General features: G+C 40.4%; 1 protein-coding gene across 3 annotated transcripts; it reads left to right on the forward strand.

Moving 5' to 3' along the window:
* Positions 1–234: 234 nt before the first annotated feature.
* On the forward strand, positions 235–17,066 carry LOC118419832. 3 transcript variants are annotated; one of them, XM_035826449.1, is made up of 16 exons: positions 235–388; positions 3,056–3,223; positions 4,312–4,466; positions 5,058–5,163; positions 6,301–6,399; positions 7,539–7,700; positions 8,242–8,369; positions 9,125–9,233; positions 10,777–10,904; positions 11,811–11,954; positions 12,477–12,621; positions 13,341–13,494; positions 13,990–14,131; positions 15,015–15,110; positions 15,985–16,129; positions 16,805–17,066. In XM_035826449.1, the coding sequence occupies exons 3-16, from the start codon at positions 4,342–4,344 to the stop codon at positions 17,021–17,023; spliced, it is 1,902 nt and encodes a 633-aa protein (XP_035682342.1). In that variant the 5' UTR covers positions 235–388; positions 3,056–3,223; positions 4,312–4,341; the 3' UTR covers positions 17,024–17,066. The 3 variants fall into 3 exon arrangements, with proteins under 3 accessions (XP_035682342.1, XP_035682340.1, XP_035682341.1); XM_035826447.1 differs by lacking the exon at positions 3,056–3,223; XM_035826448.1 differs by lacking the exon at positions 3,056–3,223 and having other exon boundaries at positions 10,777–10,898.
* The last annotated feature ends 1,133 nt before the right edge of the window (positions 17,067–18,199 follow it).

Consider the following 18,199-nt stretch of genomic DNA (forward strand, 5'->3'; position numbering starts at 1 on the left):
GTAACCTTTAACCCGTTATAGGGACCGTTCAATATTGTTGTCAAGGGATGATATTGGAAGAAGAATTTAAAGTCTATTCCTACGTAGATCAACTGATTAGAAAATGAATTAATTTTTGTACTTTAGGTAACTTCTTTTAGAGACAACAAATGTTGTTTTTTAATGTTCATATTACTGAATGAAGTCGTCCCCTTTTGTAGCACGTAATGGCACGTCCCGAGGTCGTTCACCTTTAACCCCCAAACCCACAAAGGTAACCTAAATACCTCACCGCACCGGTTACTGCATATATGCAGGTCCTATTGGCAGCTCATCGGCGAAGAAGAACCGACAACTGGGGCGTTTTATGGTTCCTGCAAATGTTGTGAACTCAACTGGCACATCCAGGGTTAGTTGAAGTCCGTAAAGCGTTCTTAAATTGTGTCAAGTAACGTTATATTTGTTGTTGTTTCACTGTGTATCCTTTCTTTTTGTAGGGTTGGCGGAAACGGCTGCCCGGTCGGTCGGCGGAAACCGCTGCCCGGTTCGGTCCTGAGGTTGGTTTGGGGGGTTTCCAGTATTGCATACAGTAGTGTAAGTGAAGTAAACAAAATGCCTACTTAAATATTCCATAACGGTTGTTAGATGTAATGTTGCTAGATGTTCAGAGGAAGCTGGCCAAATTACTTATCTTTTGAAAAAAAATTAATTTGACATTTCTTGGTAAGATTGTCCCATTCCCAGCAGCCACTATTCGAACGTCCCCCAGTACAGAACGTCAGAAGTTTGCTACGTCAAGGTTGTACAGGGTGGCGGTCCTTTGATCTAGTATACCATATGTGCCGCGGGCGCCAGCGACAAAATCAATCAATTTTGACAGCACTACCGCACCGAGCTGTCTGACATGTCCGAGGAGAAACTATCTCTAAGAACTGTAAAAGAATTCAAATTTAGTTAAATCAATACTAAAATGTACATTTACAAACGCATGGATTCAATTTTTTTGTGTCAGGTTCTGGTTTAAACTAATGTAGTCAATTATATATTAATTATGTACAATGTTTTCACATAATTTTGTTACTTCACACGAAAACGGCTCCGCCGTAGTCTTTCCTCCCCGTAAGCAAACTTGTCATCGAACATTGAATTCTTGAAAGATAAAAATGGTGATTTCACCAGTGTCTGAAAATTTCCCCCACAGCAATTCTTTGATTGATCCCGATACTATCTTCTCACATGTCGGAAATGATAAGATAATAAAGATAATAAAGATTTAACCAAGGATTTAATAAATGTGTTCGTGGTCAAAGCACTGAAAGTCAGCATAATCCCATCCAGTCTCAGATCGGCAGAGCGGCTAGAGCCCAAATAACACCGCGATAAACAACGTGGCCACGGTCGGCTCGAGAAAAATTCTTAGTTAGCAATTAATCTTCAACACGAATGACTCATACTCTGATCAATAGCCACATCTTATTTGTCTAAAGCTATTCCGAAGAACAAGTAATAATTAAGTTTACTACTGCCCCCTATTAGAAGCGCCTCACACATATCCATGTGGCCACACGCACTGCGTATTTGGGGTCAAGGACCTAACGTTAATGTGCGCTGCATGGAATGCCGAAAACTTCCGATGAATCAAATCAATCCAACCTATACAGGGCTCGAAATACACTTTTCAGTCAACTTGCACCAGTGCAAGTTAAGCCAAAGGTAACTTGCACCAAAAGAAACTTACTTGCACAACCCAAAATAGTGAACTGTTAACCCTTTATTCTTCTGAAAATTTGCAAATATATGGGGATACATAAAGACCACATGTTTGGATATTTGTTTTCCAAAGCGTATTTTATTTTGGATTTCAAATTGTACAACAAATGTGAATTTAGGCTTAATTGAAGACAATTCAATGTCTACAACTTGATAAGATCAATAGATTTCTTCTGGACTCTTCGAGTGACTTCCATCACTATTCTTAACCATCGCTAGAACAACTCAATACAAACACATATAACTGGAAAATCCAGTTGATCATATCAAAGTCACTAAATTGTATGCAACATGTATTTACTCATATGCAAATCAAGGTAAGACAACACCATAGGAATTATTAGCATTATAGAGATAGAATTGTCTTCAAATTTTGTTTACCTGGATGTCTAACCAAGTTTAGAAATAACAAATTTAGGCTATTTTTTTATTCAGTGTTGTTTTCTTTTACCTTTCAATGGCAGACAATATTCTTGGTGTGTGTAAGCTTTTTCTAAAGTCAGGTATTAGTGGATAAAAGTAACTTGCACTGGTGCAAGTTTGGTCCAAACTTACTTGCACCACACCAATTTTACATGCACAAACTTGCATATGCATGTGGTATTTCGAGCCCTGCTATAGTTTCCCATTCCAGAGTATATAAATATAAAACTAGTGTTGGGGATTACATTTTTGAAAAGAAAAAAAAATCAAGGCGCAAATCAGTTCTTACGGTGAGGACACGGCGCGGCTCATTATCGACTTTATTAGCGTTAATGAGCTGGTAGCACCGAAATCTGGTGTTCACCGAAAACGTGTACAAAGTTCGAAATTTCGCCGTGTTTGTGTTTTCGAATTTCCGAAATTACGGTAATGTTTACGATATTAGCGCTACTGTAAATTGTAGGGTCAGCCTACACGAGAAATGCACTTAAATTACTGCTGCGATAGCAAGCCACTTGTTTACATTTGGTATACTCGAAACCCCCAAAACCAACCTCCAGACCGGACCGGGCAGCAGTTTCCGCCGACCGACCGGGCAGCCGTTTCCGCCAACCCCTTTTTGTATCGCAACTATCAACATATCAAATTCGGGGCATCGGAGACTATCTGTAACCTTATCCAAACACTAGAGCAAGCAGAAGTTCTCTGTTCCTGACCCACTGAAGGTTTATATTCTTTTCTATATTCACAGTAGATATCATAATCTAAATAGTAAAACCAACTACAGGACATCTGTGCATTTCTGGGGCTGTGATCAGGAATTTGAGTGTTTGAAAAATTGAAGGACGTTGTTCGAGAAAGACTGCATCGTTTATGTTTGCAGAACGTTTCAACCTCGACCACCATCACCCACCATTTGTGATGTGATGTTCCTTGGATTCAAAACATACTTTATAACTGTGCTGATCATCTAGAAAAGTAGAAGTCAGTACCAAGGACAGGCCACAGTACACCCTCTAGAGACAGACTAGTATAATTTTGTCTCTTAAAGGTATGTACTGTAGAATTTGGGTGTCAAAACTACAGATACTCTGAATTTTTAAATCTTCGACATTTGTAACTAGGAATTTTCAATATGAACAGGATTGTTCTTATCATTTTAGCACATTTCATTTTCAAATGTAGGTCTAAACGATGCAAAAAGCAAGGCTTGGCTAAGTTCCTTTATGTCTTGTTACTGTTGTAGTCTACCATAAACCAGCCAGCTGCCACAAAATGCAAAACAGATTCTCAAATTGACGGTTTCGGTTGGAGATCTTTGAAGACTCGTGGGGGATCAGAAATCACAACAAATGAACTGTAAACAGTCCGTAACAAACTTCAATAACAATTTGAGTGAACCAATTGTTCAATTTAGTGGGGCCGCGTAGCACAGTGGTAGTGTATTCGGCCCGTGACCGAGAGGTCGCCGGTTCGAATCCGCATGCCGTGTTGCCGGTCTTGTGCCCTTGGGAAAGGCACTTTACACGACTTTCCTCACTTTACTCAAGTGAAAAATGAGTCGTCCCTCGGATAGGACGTTAAATGGAGGTCCCGTGTATGGGGAGAGTCATACCCTATGCACGTTAAAGAACCCGCCACATGTGCGAACATCCACCCGAGCGGATCAAACCATTCCGGCCAAAATAGGGGTAGGGAATCTCCCGAGCAGCCCTCGTAACCCCTGCTTCGCCTATTGGGTCAGTTAGTCCTCACTTATAGTGAGCAATTGGGCTGGTCTCAATCATGATGTTTCTGACCTAGGGCGAAGAGTTGCTGTTACAGTTCCAATCATGTAACCCGTAACATTGAGTGGCCTTCAGGCCTTGTTACGAGGTGACCATTGAGTAAAAAAAAAAAAAAAAAAAAAAAAAAAACCACCAATGTTTTTGAATTTGATTGTTTACGAGCGTGTTTGAAAGTTGGACAAAATGGTGGACAACTCAAGCTGTGGTGTGAAGTGTGCATATTTCAAAGGATGCTTGCGGCAAATTTGCATTCATACATTATGAATATTGCTATGCAGTGTAATAATTTAGATTCAACTTATGATGTCAAAATGTGACAAAAAAACAGTGAATTTATGTTTTTATTGCTCAGATACTGCAATACATAATCTTTAAAAAAAAGATGTCCCACCCAAGTATCGATGGTACAGCCCTACCTGCAGAAGATACAGAGCAGAACGGAACCCACAGGAAAAAACTGCTGCTGGAGAAACCTCGAGCTGAAGAAGTCAACAAAGAGCTGGAGAGGTAAGGACTATTTGTAACGTTTCCTTCAACACTCCACAATGAATATTATATGCAAAAAAATGTGTGTCCGTTCCAATACCCGTTATATTTAATGGAATTAGATAATAGACTGATCCCATGGCCCCGCCCACTTCTCATATTAATATGTATCTCCCTACTACGTATACAATAAATAATGTATGAATCCCAATAGCAAAGCACGACTGAGTTTTTGTTATAGAAGCTGCCCAGATGCCTATAGTCGGATCCCTTACCATAATTGGCAGCATGTAATTTGGCTCAGGACCACCAGGTCCCCGGTTGGAATCCTGCCATTTCACCGATCTTGTGCCCTTTCTACACTTCACTCAGGTGAAAATGACCTACATGTAGTTTCGACTAAGTATTTTTTTGTTCTGCCAACCCACTAATTAGTTTTTGCCCGAAGATAGAAGAAAAAGAACATGAAAGGAACACACCAGCAAAAATAAGATGTTTTCCTGTAATCACAGATTACTATATTATGTAAAACATAATAAATGATGCACGAGGCTACTACTGAGAAATGAAGTGGAAGAAAATGAAGTAATTTGTGAATTTCTCTGTTTGTAGGAAGTTCCAAGCGCTGAAGGGTATCACCCTGTACGACAGTCCATCCAGCCCCTGCAGCCGCAGAGTGCGCATGGTTCTGATTGACAAGGAGATCCCCTACCAGACAGTAAGTCATCATCATCAGCAGTCCCATAGCAAGGTAGCGGTAGGGGCAGTCTGTCTTTCCGCAAAGGTTCTTCACTTCTGATGGTTGTCAGCTAATAACTATCAGCAAGTAATGAATGGAAACTGCTTGGCCAGCATTCATACTGTCCTTGGCTTTGATACTGTACGTCTCATGCCACTGGTAGATCTGCTTGGAGATTCTTCAGCAAGGAGAACTTAGTGAATGTTAGACATCCAGGTAAACAATATTTGAAGACAATTCAGTGTCTAAATTTGGATGGAGTACAAAGATTACTACAGGAGATTTTGAGTGAAATCCCCTGTAGCCACCGAGTGCGCATGGTTCTCATTTAGAAGGAAATCCCCTACCAGACAGTAAGTATCAGCAAGTCATCATAAGACAGTATCAAAGCCATCCATGTTGAGTCCTTTACAAGTCAACCTAAAAACACTTGAAACTGCTTAGCTGGCTTTTATACTGTTCTGCTACTTGTAAATCTGCTTGGAGATTAATCAGGGAAGAAAAGTTGATGAAACTTAGACAGGTAAACAATATTTTTGAAGACGATTCAATCTCTACATTTGAATGAAGTAAAAAGATGGCTTCCAGACGTTTTGAGTGACATCTGTCACTCTTCTTCATTGTCTTCTGGTTGTCACTGCAAACTTCTGGAAGCAAATTCTTCACATTATTTCCCGTTGTAGAGATTGAATGATCAGCAAGGACATTGCCCGGTACTTAAAAAGAAAGTAAATGTATTTTGCCGAATGAAACCTCCAATTACATATCGGTTTTCAACTGATCACAGGCAAAGGACATTTCATCAATAAATTGATTAATTTCATCAATGAATTGATAGGAAAATTGATTGGCTCCATGTTAAATCAAGGTCAGGTAAAATGTAGCTCATTATGATTAAAAATTTCTTGCATAGAATTCATAACATGTGCATGGATGAGTACTTTGCCAATAAGATAAGCAGTGGGATGTTTAGGCATGGTACTGAAAGCTTTGATGTTCGTGCATTGTGTCCTATGTTATGTCAACGTCATTATCATCAAAGAAAAGGCTCTGTCACAAGCTTTCCTTATGTCTTGATGAAGCCAGATTGACTGACCTGTGACCTTTGTCCTTCAGGTCGAGGTTGACCTGTTGAAAGGTGAGCAGATCCACCCAGCCTTCCTGAAACTTAACCCCAACGGCAAGGTCCCCGTCCTCACCATCTTCAACATTGAGGTGAGATTTCTTAGTGAGTTTCAACTTAAACATTGAAGTGAGGCCTCCATGATTTTCAGGTCTTTTGTGCAATAGACAATCTCATGGCCCAGCCCACCTCTATCAAAATTTAGAAATGCAAAATGAAAATATGAAAATGTACGTTTTAGACAAACGTGCAGCTAGATTCTCTCTCATTGGTTGAACCGCTAATTGCCATGCTATCATTGGTTGAACTGCTAATTGAGATGGACAGTCAGGATCAGTCTATAATTGCAAAATTTGACAGTTTAAATAGAGTCTTAGCATTAATCAGTGAGATTAATATGTGTAGTCCTATGGCTGCACCTGGTAGCCTGGGTACCATCTGGACATTAGTTCACTCCGGCGCTAATACACTTCTCGCTCTGAGTCTGACATTTATCATACACTATGTACAGTCGCTCTTTGCTGTTCCGTCTGGGATCTTTGGCCACTTTAACGTCTGGAATCGTCCAAATTTTGGACGAGGGTGCTGATTGGTCCCCACAAATGAGCGAATTAACGAATGGGTTCAAGCGCTCGTTCGAAAAGGTGTTGCAACACCCAAAAAGCCCTCCGTCCGCTTGTGGGAGTGTCTGTTGTCATCAAACGAGCGCTCTAGAACCTATTCCTTAATTCGCTCATTAACTGACGTTAGCACCAAACTGTTTGAATGTGCAGGTCTCCAGATGGGTAGCAGAAGCGAACGTAGGAGCAAATTACTGTGGTACTGAGGTCACCTAAGTTTGTGCCAAATAACAGCCACTCCAGCAGACACTTGCAATTTTGTGCTGCCTATAACTTCTATAAGCCCTCTTACAGAGATCAGGACGCATGTGCGACGACAGGAGACTTACTAGTAATATATGTCAAAGGCAAAGGCCTCGAAAAATATGATAGTCCTTGTCTCGACCATTGTTTCGATTAATTATTTTGTATAACAACGTCCAGAAGGGTTTTGTCTTTTTCGAGGCCAAAGGTAATTACCTCTTACCTAGAATTCCTGTTGTTGCACACGCGTTCTGATCTCTGTGAAAGGGTTCATTGTAAACTCCTCACTTTTCAGCCCCTGGCTGCAAAGAGTAGTTAACCCACCCAATAACCATTACTAATCGAAATGCTTTTATTACCTTCCTCAGGGTCTCCCCAACTGTGTTCTGTACGAGTCAAACATCATCACAGAGTTTTTGGACACCGTTATCCCCAACGTGCATTATGGGGAACATGCACTGTACCCCACTGATCCCTGGGAAAGGGCAAAGGTCAAAATGTGGCAGGACTGGGAGCTGGGTCTTACTGATGTAAGTCATCCTGTACATTTAATTGTTTGTTTGTTTGTTTGTTAAGTTTTTTACAAACACAAGCAGCAATAATTATGTGCCGGATGTAACACTAGTTCACCTTTATCCGTGGGGTAACCTATATCCGTTGTTTTAAACCCCAGTGTTTAGGGATATCAAGTTGATAGGCAGTGGTTTCAAAGTACATGTACAATATCTTTAAAATACAGCTTGTTTTTACCAATTTAAAACCGTGACCTTTCGGCGCATTGACATACCTGAATACCCATTTTTTATAAACAGCGGATAAAGGTTACCCAGCGGAAAAAAGTGAACTAGCATTATAGCTTTTGTAGGAAACTTTGTGTTTATTTGTTTGGTTTGTATGTTTGTTTGTTTCCTTGTCTTTGATGAAGTCTACTAGTAGGTAATTTGTTGTCTCAGTACATTCTGTAATTCCTGTTCACATGTCTTGATTTTATCAATAACTTTATTTTGCTACTGTCATGTATGTGCATTTCAAACATTTAAAAAAATATATTTAAAAAATGTGAATTGGCAGGATTTTAGTCCGTACATGTTGCAAAACATGGTAGGCGTGGCACAGCGGGCCGCATTTCCCTCACGAGATGCGCTGGAGGCGACCTTACGGGACGATTTACCAGAGAAACAACGAGAAATGATTTTACAGTGAGCATTTTCGTTGCGTTTGATTTCAGTCATCTATTTTCTTTGGTTCACAGCTCAATTTTTTATGGTGCTCTTTAGAAAAAACTTCTAACATCATACATTTCCTAATTCAATTTCTTTCACATACTAACTGGATGAAGAAATTCCTACACCCTTTATACTATGATTACAATTTAGTTTGTATTCATTAAAGTTATTTTTTCAGTTTCAAACTGGTTGTCTTTGTTCAGTTTGCTTATTTTAACAATTTTGTCCCCTTCTCTCTATAGTCTCTTCTCACTGTCTCGGTTTGCATGGTGATAAAGGATAAGGTACCTGCCACCCTTTTCTTCACTTTGAGTTCAGATCATCATTTTTCCCCTATATATAGTATATATTTTAGTTACCAATACAAAAATGACAAATTCAAAGTAATTCAATTTTGGAATTATCTAAGTAGCCAGGAAATTTGAACAAAATTAATGACTAAACACACAGGGTATCACAATGCATGTGGTACTGGACAATTTTTGATGTTTGATTTTGATCTTTCATATCTTCTTCTTTGACTATGAAATTGGCATTCTAACAACTACCTACTAGTACATTTAATGGCATACAAGTTATGGCATATAATTGTTCATGTTGCAGCTGCTTTTTACTTACCATAATGATAAAAAACTTGGGGGGGGGGGGGGGGCACGGGCAAAACTAATGACGCACACACAGATGTCGTCCGTATGAATGTCTAAATGCTGATATGCTTGGTTCCTCAGAACGTACGACGGGACATATCGTACGGAGGAGGAGCTACATCATCATGCTATAGGCTGCTATCAGAGCTTACTTGAGTTGGAGAAGGCCTTAAATGGGAAAGACTATCTGGTAAGCACTGAGTTCTATTATCAGATAGTAATCTATGAAATGAGACATTTGTGTACGGTCAGTTTGTTGGAAACTGCCATTCAACTTACTTGCCATCATGTAGCATAACAGTAGGGTGTTTGGCTTGAAGCCCAGAGGTCCTGGGTTAGAGTCCCCAAATATGCTCTGACATATGTTGAACAGAAGGTTCCGGGTCGGAGTTCAAATCTGACCGGAGTTGGCAGAACGGTGGTGTAATAGGCCGGAAGTGCGCTGTTGTCTCCCTAACTTTTGCTCCCTATTGCTTGGTGATCGTTATAGCTGAGCATCGATTTGTCATATTTTCTGAAAAGCCCGTGGGTTGTATTGTTTTTGTGCGAGGAGTAGCTGGTCGGCCAGCGAAACCATTTTTGTATTAGTCCGCTGCAACGGTGATGCGGTTTTTTCGCCTGATGACCCAAATAGCGGCGTTTTTCATGCGATTTCGAAGAAATGGCGTCATCGGAGATTGCAAAAAAGTTATCACATGGAATTTTTTTTATTTTTTCATTTTACACAAACATGAAGAATTTAGCTTCTCTACCACGTAGGCCGTTATCCTGGGAAAATTCGTTTTTTCCAAGCAGCTTCGATCAAAAAAGTGTTAAAAAATGATAGTTTTCGGGTCCAAAATTAAAATTTTACTACATATTCTAACCAAAATAAAGAGGCAGCAGACGGTACCAATAGGTTTGTCGGAAAGAGGCAGTAAACGGCTTTCCGCCATATTGATTAAGTTTTGCGTCCTACGTTTACTAGCGGAACTGTAGCCCTTCCGCCTGAGGCTGCCCGCCAACCTCCGAAATCGTAAAAGAAACTCCGGTCCGATACCAGAAATTTCTTCACTTCATTCAGGTGAAAATAAGTGTCTAGCTTAAGTTAATATTGCATATTATTGGACGTCCCTAAGATAGGACATTACATGGAGGTCCCATGTTGGAGGAGAGAAACATCTCAAGCATGTAAATTAACGGAACCCACCACACTTATCAAAAAGAGTAGGGGTCTTCCTATCGTGAGTGGGTCAAATAAATCAGTCTTGATATGCAGCTTGTGCTCTTCAGTACAAACCTGGTATGTTGTGCCATAAGGCTGTTTACCGGGTGTGTAATACAAACAAGTATTTGCAGTGACAGGCCTTTGTGGCAGACTGGCACTGGCCTTAGGGGCATGTTCGGGCATGACTCACCCGCTATACACGAGTCAGGGGTAGGAGAAACCCCTTGCATTTTTGGTTGGAAGTCCTCCTAGGAGACGGAAACTCCAAATAACAAACCTGCATCTGCTGGGGCCGTCTTACACGTGGCATGCAATTCTGTCCCTGTGAGACAGTAGACGAGAGGGTGGAGAAGGACGTGCACATCCCTCCTTCACCTTAAAATGTCACGTGCAGGCCAGGCAGACGGCGAGTAATAACTGTCTGTCTACCATTGTCTTCTGAGACAGATGGATGCCAACAATACGAACAAAGAAACAAAACTTTTCGCAACATCATTCTTAAGTTTGTATTGTTTGTATTTTCCAGCTGGACTTTTTCTCCATCACAGAGATCACCCTGTACCCACGCCTGCACCAGTGTGGTAGCGCTGGGCTGCCCATACAGAGCAGCGTGTTCCCAAACATCTCCCGTTACCTTGGCAACCTCTGGTATAGGTAACGTTAAACCTGAGTGGCGTGGCTCCGTCACATCAGGATTCAGTAAGGTGTCGGGTAGAGGGTGGCTCGCTGTAGTTGCCACATTCACTTAACGCTTCTGCTTGGGGCCGGGATTTGTAAGTAGCCATATTTGCCTGACCGGAGTTTAATCCTTGACAAGTTCTATTATTAGTCTGCACACTACTTTTAATACTAACAGATTATAAGTAAATTGTATAATAACAGCATGTGCCTTATGAGCTAAATTATACGACACAGAGAAAAGAAGTATTTTTAAGCTGAGGTAGAGTATTTCAAGTAGTTTTATACTGTGTATTTGACAAATACTGTAGAAAACTGATGTATTTATGTGTTTACGGAAGAACAGTTTCTGAATTTGAACCAATGGGGCTATTAGAACTAGGTACACATGTCAGGATAGAGATGCCAATATGTCAGACTTGCCAATTCTACAGGTAGAGATCCCAGTTGATATGTGGTCTTCCAATTTTGAAGACACATCCTGTCCATTGATCTAAAGGGAATTGACGTTGAAAAGTTCTTTTTCAGATCTATATGCAATTATCTATAGCTGGTTTAATTGCCTTTTGGTGTAACACACCAGCTTAGCAGGCATGGGGCACAACCATTCACACCTAATCTTTGCACATCTATCTGCAAGTATTCTTTAAAACTATCCAGTGAAGATATACAAACTGTGCTTGGTGATAACAAATTATAGTTCTGGCAAAATACCCATTACCAAAATTGTCTTCTAAGGGAATATCTTTAAAAGTTAGACTCTGATTGGAATATCTACCAGCAGAATTGCTGATTCTGACAGATTGCAGTCTCCACCCCTATAGTATATAGACTATATAATTTTTATACATTTTATCAATTGAAACATATCTTTCTGTGTAGGGGTGCAGTGCGGAAGAGTGAGCCCATGAAACAGTGGGTTGAGAAACTGACCTTGTCTGTGGTGCCGGGCATCCTGGTCAAGATGGGGAACTTCCGCAGCGGCAAGAAGGTCAAGAGATTCAGTGGATCCACCGTACTGTCCAGGTAAGGGTGTAACCATTTCTGTAACGTTCTAAACCTGCACTTTGATATAAATGTGTGTCAGGATTTTGCTTCCAAATACTAAGTTCTAAACTTCGAATGGGTGTAGTTACTCATCCTTGTGCCTGCTTAGAATTTTGTTTTGTTTAAACCTTGTTTATTCATAAAAGCTCAAATTGTCCTGCAGGCCTCGGGTATTGTCTTTCTGATATAGATGGCTTCCTTGATCCAGCTTGTTTGTTTGTTGTCTTCTCTGTTTGCAACCTTGGCCCCCTTCCAGGAGTAATAAAATAATATGCAGTTTATGGGACCCTGCTTTGTTACTGCCCAAGGGACAGTAGCAGTAACCTCAGGCTGGTAGTAGTAGTAGTAGTAGTAGTACATGTAGTTAGTAGTAGTATCCAGTATTTGTATTCTGCTGCTGGGATCCCTGACACAGGGGTAGGCAGCAGCAGCTAGTCTTCACACTGCGCTTCCATTGCAGCTCTGTCCAGCAAGCTCACCTATTATCTTTCTTTTATCTAGTGTGTTCAAGGTGGCGAGCCAGACGCGGACAATGGACAGAGAGATGTTGAAGCGGGAGGGAGAGGTGATGGAGGAAGAGTTCCTGGTCCATCACTACTCTACTGCTGCAGAACCACTACAGGTCCAGCTGTTACTGATGGAGAAGGTGGGTGCCCAAAAAAACTGTCAGCTTCCATGTCTTCCATCAGGTAGGGAGATCATAAGACGTGGGAGTTTTCTTTTACACAACCAGTTTTCTCTCACCAGCTGACGTTCTGATGTCTGTCAGATGTCTTCCTCAGAGCTTCTAACTGAAGTTCTGCTCCTTGCTGCTATATGTAGTCGATGTAGGTTGCACTTTTGCGGCAAGAACACTATCCCAAATGTTTTAACAAAGCAGTCTGGATAAGGAAGCCAACCCCAGTGATGAACCGGGATGAAGAGGGGGCGTATAAACTCAGCCACATTTGGGATATTAAAAGTGTTCTTGTCAGAAGCGTGTTCTTGTCAGAACTTGCATGTCGTAGCTTCCATGTCTGTTCGTCGTCTTAAATAGTTGAGAGAAAGAAGAGACTTGGCAGCTATTATAAAGGTTTGGATACTTTGCTACTGCTCAGGGCGGTCTCCAGCTTTAAATTTGCTTTCGTTTATGGAGATACAGCAGCGGGTAGAATTACGTTTGGTTGTGTAGCACGGAAACTATAATGTACACAAAAACTCAGTCTGTCATTCCATAATCTAATGTAGTCACATGAGAAAGAAACAGATACTGCTCCCTTTTGAAGGATGCAAAACAGAAATGAAATTGGTTGATATAAAGGAAGGGTTAAATAGCATTTACGATCTCAGTCAGTAATACAATTATTGTTCTTAAATTCCTTACAGGGAGCCAAGTATAAGACCATGAAGCGTGGCTTTGTGGAGATGATTGGTCGTCCTCATGGGTCCGGTGGCCGTTTCCGGGTGCGGCACGGCAACAGGATTCTTACAGGATCGCGAGGGGTTCTGGAGTATGTGGACTCCGTCACTGGAGTTGACCGTCAGTTGCTCTTTGATACACTTACTAGTACTTTTATGATGGTTTCATTCGGTGATAGTAAGTGTTGTATTTTGTTTGATCCCATCCTCGTCACCAAAATGTTGTATATACAGGGCTTAGCTATGTGGAGCCTAGCTATGTGAAGCTATAGAAAGCACGACTTAACTCTAAGTGGTGTCGATGCAGAGTAACTTTTATTTAACCAGATGTTAGTATAGTGGCCGTGTTACTGGTTGCAACATATCATGGGGATTGTACAATATATATTATGTGGATCGGGTATACTGACAAGTTGAACGTAACAATAAACAGGAAGAAGTTTTAGACGCGTTATGAAATCGTGGTTTGCAAATTCAAGAGTGCTTTGGGTGAAAATGAGGGTCGGGTGGTAAAATGATCATTGCAAATCTTGTTTGTCTGCCCAAACCTTGTTTGAAAAGTTTGGAAAGGGTCTTTTTTTAATTTTCAAGTTTCATAATGTGCTTCTCTTTGCAGTGACGTCACCTGCCCTGTACCCTAAGGACCCCCTACTGAGAGCTAAGTGCCAGCAGTGGCAGGCCTGGGAACAGGACTTCTACTGTCAGGACCTGGTGTACCTGCTGGAGAGGAAGGTCGTGGCACAGAAACTGCACGACAGGTAAGGACATACGCCAAAAAAATAGTTACTCAAGCAACTGGAGATGAGTTTGGAAACAATCAGACGTTTCAGACAGCATCTGTTGTCTTTCGTTAGTGTCGTTGTTCATATCCAGTTGCTTGAGTAACTGCTATAATATTTGGCATATCTAATATTAACTGGATGTCAACATAGGTCAGAAGATATTATACAGGGCTTGTGTGTGGCAAGGTGGTCTCTTTTAGAAATATTTTGGCCATGTGGATGACATCCTCTGAGAACGCCAGAACTGATGCGAACTGATGAAAAAGGGTTGCCAAAACAAGGTTGCCTTCGAATTCACTATGAGATCTAATTGGTTTAGAAGGTTGGACCTATCACACAGAGAATGGTTTACCAAACTTTGTTTTTGTATTTCATACAATTCTTTTCTTTTTTTTCTGTCACAACTTCTTCTTTGACTTCAGGACTAACTTTGGCATTCTTCAACATTGGTAGCAAATTTATATTTTGTTTTGCAATTTACAGCATTATATATATCATTTTGCTCATTTTCCTGCTGTTAAGATTTACAGTATGGTTAAAAGCTTTTATGGGGGAAACTGCCAAAACTAAATGTAGATGTCATCCAGATAATCAAATCAACAGCCTTAAAAATGAAAAGGATTTTGGTCCAGTTTAGCTCGCTGAAGAGCTGATCTTCCACTTTTCGTGACAGAGAAAACAGATGCTACATGTATGTACTGAATGAGTTCCAAAGTGAGTCCCTTATCGGTAGCATGCATGTTGGGCAATTAACAACATTCAAACTGGGGCATGCATGTAACTTTATCTCATATAGAAATTCCTGTTTGTATGTACACCGTATGTCCCTGTAGAATAAAAGTTTTCTGTATTCCATCAGGTATGACATGACAAATCTGGACGAGCTCCTGGCACTTCAGAGCGACGTACGCTTCTTGGCAACCTTTCACCATATCATGAAGCTCTACATGTCAAGGTACGGGTCATTTCCCAACGGATTCTCAGCATTTTTGGCAAATAGACTTTCGAATCTATTTATATAGGCCTAGGAAGAATACTGTTCAAATAAGAACATGTTGAAGAGTGATTCAACAACGTTTTCATGAACCAGATGACGGATCAAAGATTTTATGTCATACCTGGGCGGCAATAACGTTCAATACAGGTGTTCTGGACTGGGTGATAAAAGCGGTATCACACAGGCTTCAAAGTTTTATCACACAGGCTTCCATCGAATAATTCAAAATGTACGATGCACACGCTGAGTGTGGCATGGTTCAAAAATTTGAATACCTCATTTGGATGTTGGAAAATTGCTGTTGTTACAATTTTGTTCGAGGGCACCAAATTTTCTCAACTTCTGGCGCATTTCACATGGAAACATGTGTTTTCTCAGGTGGGTATGACATAAATAAAATACAACACGTTGTATTCCACATCACTCTCGGTCCCAGCCCTCCCGTGGGTTGGGCTGGTACCTCGGGTGATACATACACCATGTTGTATCATTTATTCATATCCCTTACTTGTAGCGGACCCAAAAAAGGATAGGGTCCGAAGTATTTCGATAAGGCCGCTCAGGGAACCCGAAACACAACATTTTATTTCCTTGGCCATGCGTCACCAAAGTGGTTTTTAGATTCATTTTTGTTGATTCTTGGAGTTGTCCATGGCACTTAGATATGGAAAATCTCAAAAAGATGAATATCCACTGTATTGAAGAAGTTAACTTTACACTTAACAGGTCTAGGGACTAGGTTGGTAGGTACATGTAGGTAGAAAAACAACCATGCATCGCCAAGGCGTTATTTTTTTAAACATGATTCTTGTTGATTGTTACCTTGTTCCAGGGTGGTCCGTGGCAGTGAGATGTGGGGGAAGCTGGGTAAGTTGTATGGACACATGGTAGAGGGGGATGCAGTACGGGTGGGGAACGTGGTGATGTACATGGAGCTCATCAGGAGACGACTGGAGTACCTGGACAGGTACCTCAAGGTGGGAACTTCTTAAGTTTAAAGATATTCTTAATACTCGTAAAGAAAAAAATATTATATAGCATATGTTGTGCTGTTTGGTCTGTCCCTTGTCACCAAATAAGCACATCCAAACACTCAAGAATGTAAAGAAGGGATGATCAATGAGTTCTTGGCTTCACCAAGAAAAAAGCTGCACAGCTCAAATTTAAGGGCTTAATCACATAGTATAAACTTTAAGTCTTTTAACAGCATCTACCGAATTTCAAATACGTGTGATCATTACTTTTCAGTCGACGTCCTTTAAAAAATTCAGAAGTAAATTGCTTATAACATGAAATCTTCAAATACATTCTCAAAATGTCTCATGAGCTCAGGATCCCCTTACTTTGTATTTCAGCTAGAACTCACTGTGGGTAATGACTTAAGTTTCAGCAAAGAAAGTTGGCAAACCTCAGGTGGCAACTCAGTTGCACGTGTTTTTTCCTTCCTCTCACATAACATTATTGTGCGTTTAACCTGCAAAGTCTAGTAATGATGATCTCACAATTATTTGAATTTGGGTACTGGATATTCATAAAAGGCATAAATATATTTTATCTTAACCCTATTCAGACCAGGCTTTTTTGGTCAATCCTGGACAGGTGCTGGGGGCTGTGGCTTTTGAGTCCTGAAATTTTGCTTGATGTTCCCACAGAACAAGGACTACCTTGTAGGAGACATGCTGACCTTCGCTGACATCTGCGTGTACTGCCGCCTGCTGTTCCTACCGGGGACGGGCGTCCACCTCTCCGAGAAACTCTACCCCAACCTCACCGCGTGGATGGAAGGTCTCCGCCAACGAGAAAACTTTAGAAAGGTCGCAGAGGAAGTGGAAACAAACCTTGGGAAATTCTTCTCTGCTGAGGCATCATGAAGGATTCAGAAATCAGTCAGAAGAAGGGAAAGTCGAAAGAGAAGGAATTTTTAATATGTAAACTTAGGAAAGATTGCAGAGGAAATGGAAAAAAAATCCTGGAAAATTCTTCTCTGCTGAGGCCTCGTGAAGGAGTCACAAATCAGTAGTTGCGAGAGAGAAAGAACGAATTTTGATGTACATTGTGCTAAAAGCTGATTTTTGACATGTCACTTTGCCTGTTACTTTTACTAGATATTTGACTGTTGCTGGTGTTGTTTTTTACCTTGTAAATTCATATCTAATACTGCTGCTGCTGTTGTTGTTGATATTTTATGTTATTTGGATTATGGCCAAGTTTTAAGCTGACACAAAATCAAAAGGTCACGGATTCAGTTTTTTCGGCACTACTTGCTAGACATTGTATCCTTTAGAAAGGCTGGGATTTGAACACTCCACTAACGTGTAAAATGGGTGGTTGGGGAGATGCAAGAAAGCGGAAGGAGAGGGATAAGCTACACTGGTACTAATACAATACCCAACACACAATGGATTAATAGCCCAATGCCTAAAAAAGCCGTAGGACCTTTACCTTTGTGTATTTGGAGTGACCAAAAGCTGTAGAGTAAGTGATTACACTATTAGAGAACTCTGAGTTTGCCACTCATAGAGGTAATAATGCATGGTGTACAAAGTAGATTCATTTTAAGTATAATACAACTGCAAAGGAAAATAGCCATTATCATTTGTTAACATCAGGTGCAACATGTATTTATGGTATTAAATTTTCATTGTGAGATTAATAGACGTATAAACTCTTGAGGGTGACCAAGCATGCTGCTAGGATTAATATTTGTATTAAACTATAAAGAATTATTATTTATTTCTTGAAGTGCCTTACAACTTTGTAACAGATGAACCTTTTATCTTTATCTTATAATATTCTGATGTTGAGACTTTTATATATTAACTATGCATGGTGAGTTTTGAAAAAAAGTACTTCAGATTATGAACATCACTGGTCTTAACTAGAATGCACTTTTGATATATCATGATGTTGCTCGATTGTTTTTGACAGATTGTATCAAGCTGTTTTAAAATCAGATTATTAATATGTACTAGTTATGTCATTTATAGTAATATTTTTTAATGACATTTTCATATCTGAAGCAAATAAAGAGGTTTTATCCTTTCTTG

Source organism: Branchiostoma floridae, chromosome 7, assembly GCF_000003815.2.
Source record: "Branchiostoma floridae strain S238N-H82 chromosome 7, Bfl_VNyyK, whole genome shotgun sequence".
Classification (NCBI taxonomy): domain Eukaryota; kingdom Metazoa; phylum Chordata; class Leptocardii; order Amphioxiformes; family Branchiostomatidae; genus Branchiostoma; species Branchiostoma floridae.

Excerpts from the sequence above, each read along its gene's own strand:
- LOC118419832 (XM_035826447.1), top strand. The coding sequence starts at position 347 with ATGGTTCCTGCAAATGTTGTGAACTCAACTGGCACATCCAGG. Across the intron at positions 6,400-7,538 it reads TCACCATCTTCAACATTGAG|GGTCTCCCCAACTGTGTTCT; the intron begins GTGAGATTTCTT and ends TACCTTCCTCAG. Across the intron at positions 11,955-12,476 it reads GGATCCACCGTACTGTCCAG|TGTGTTCAAGGTGGCGAGCC; the intron begins GTAAGGGTGTAA and ends TCTTTTATCTAG.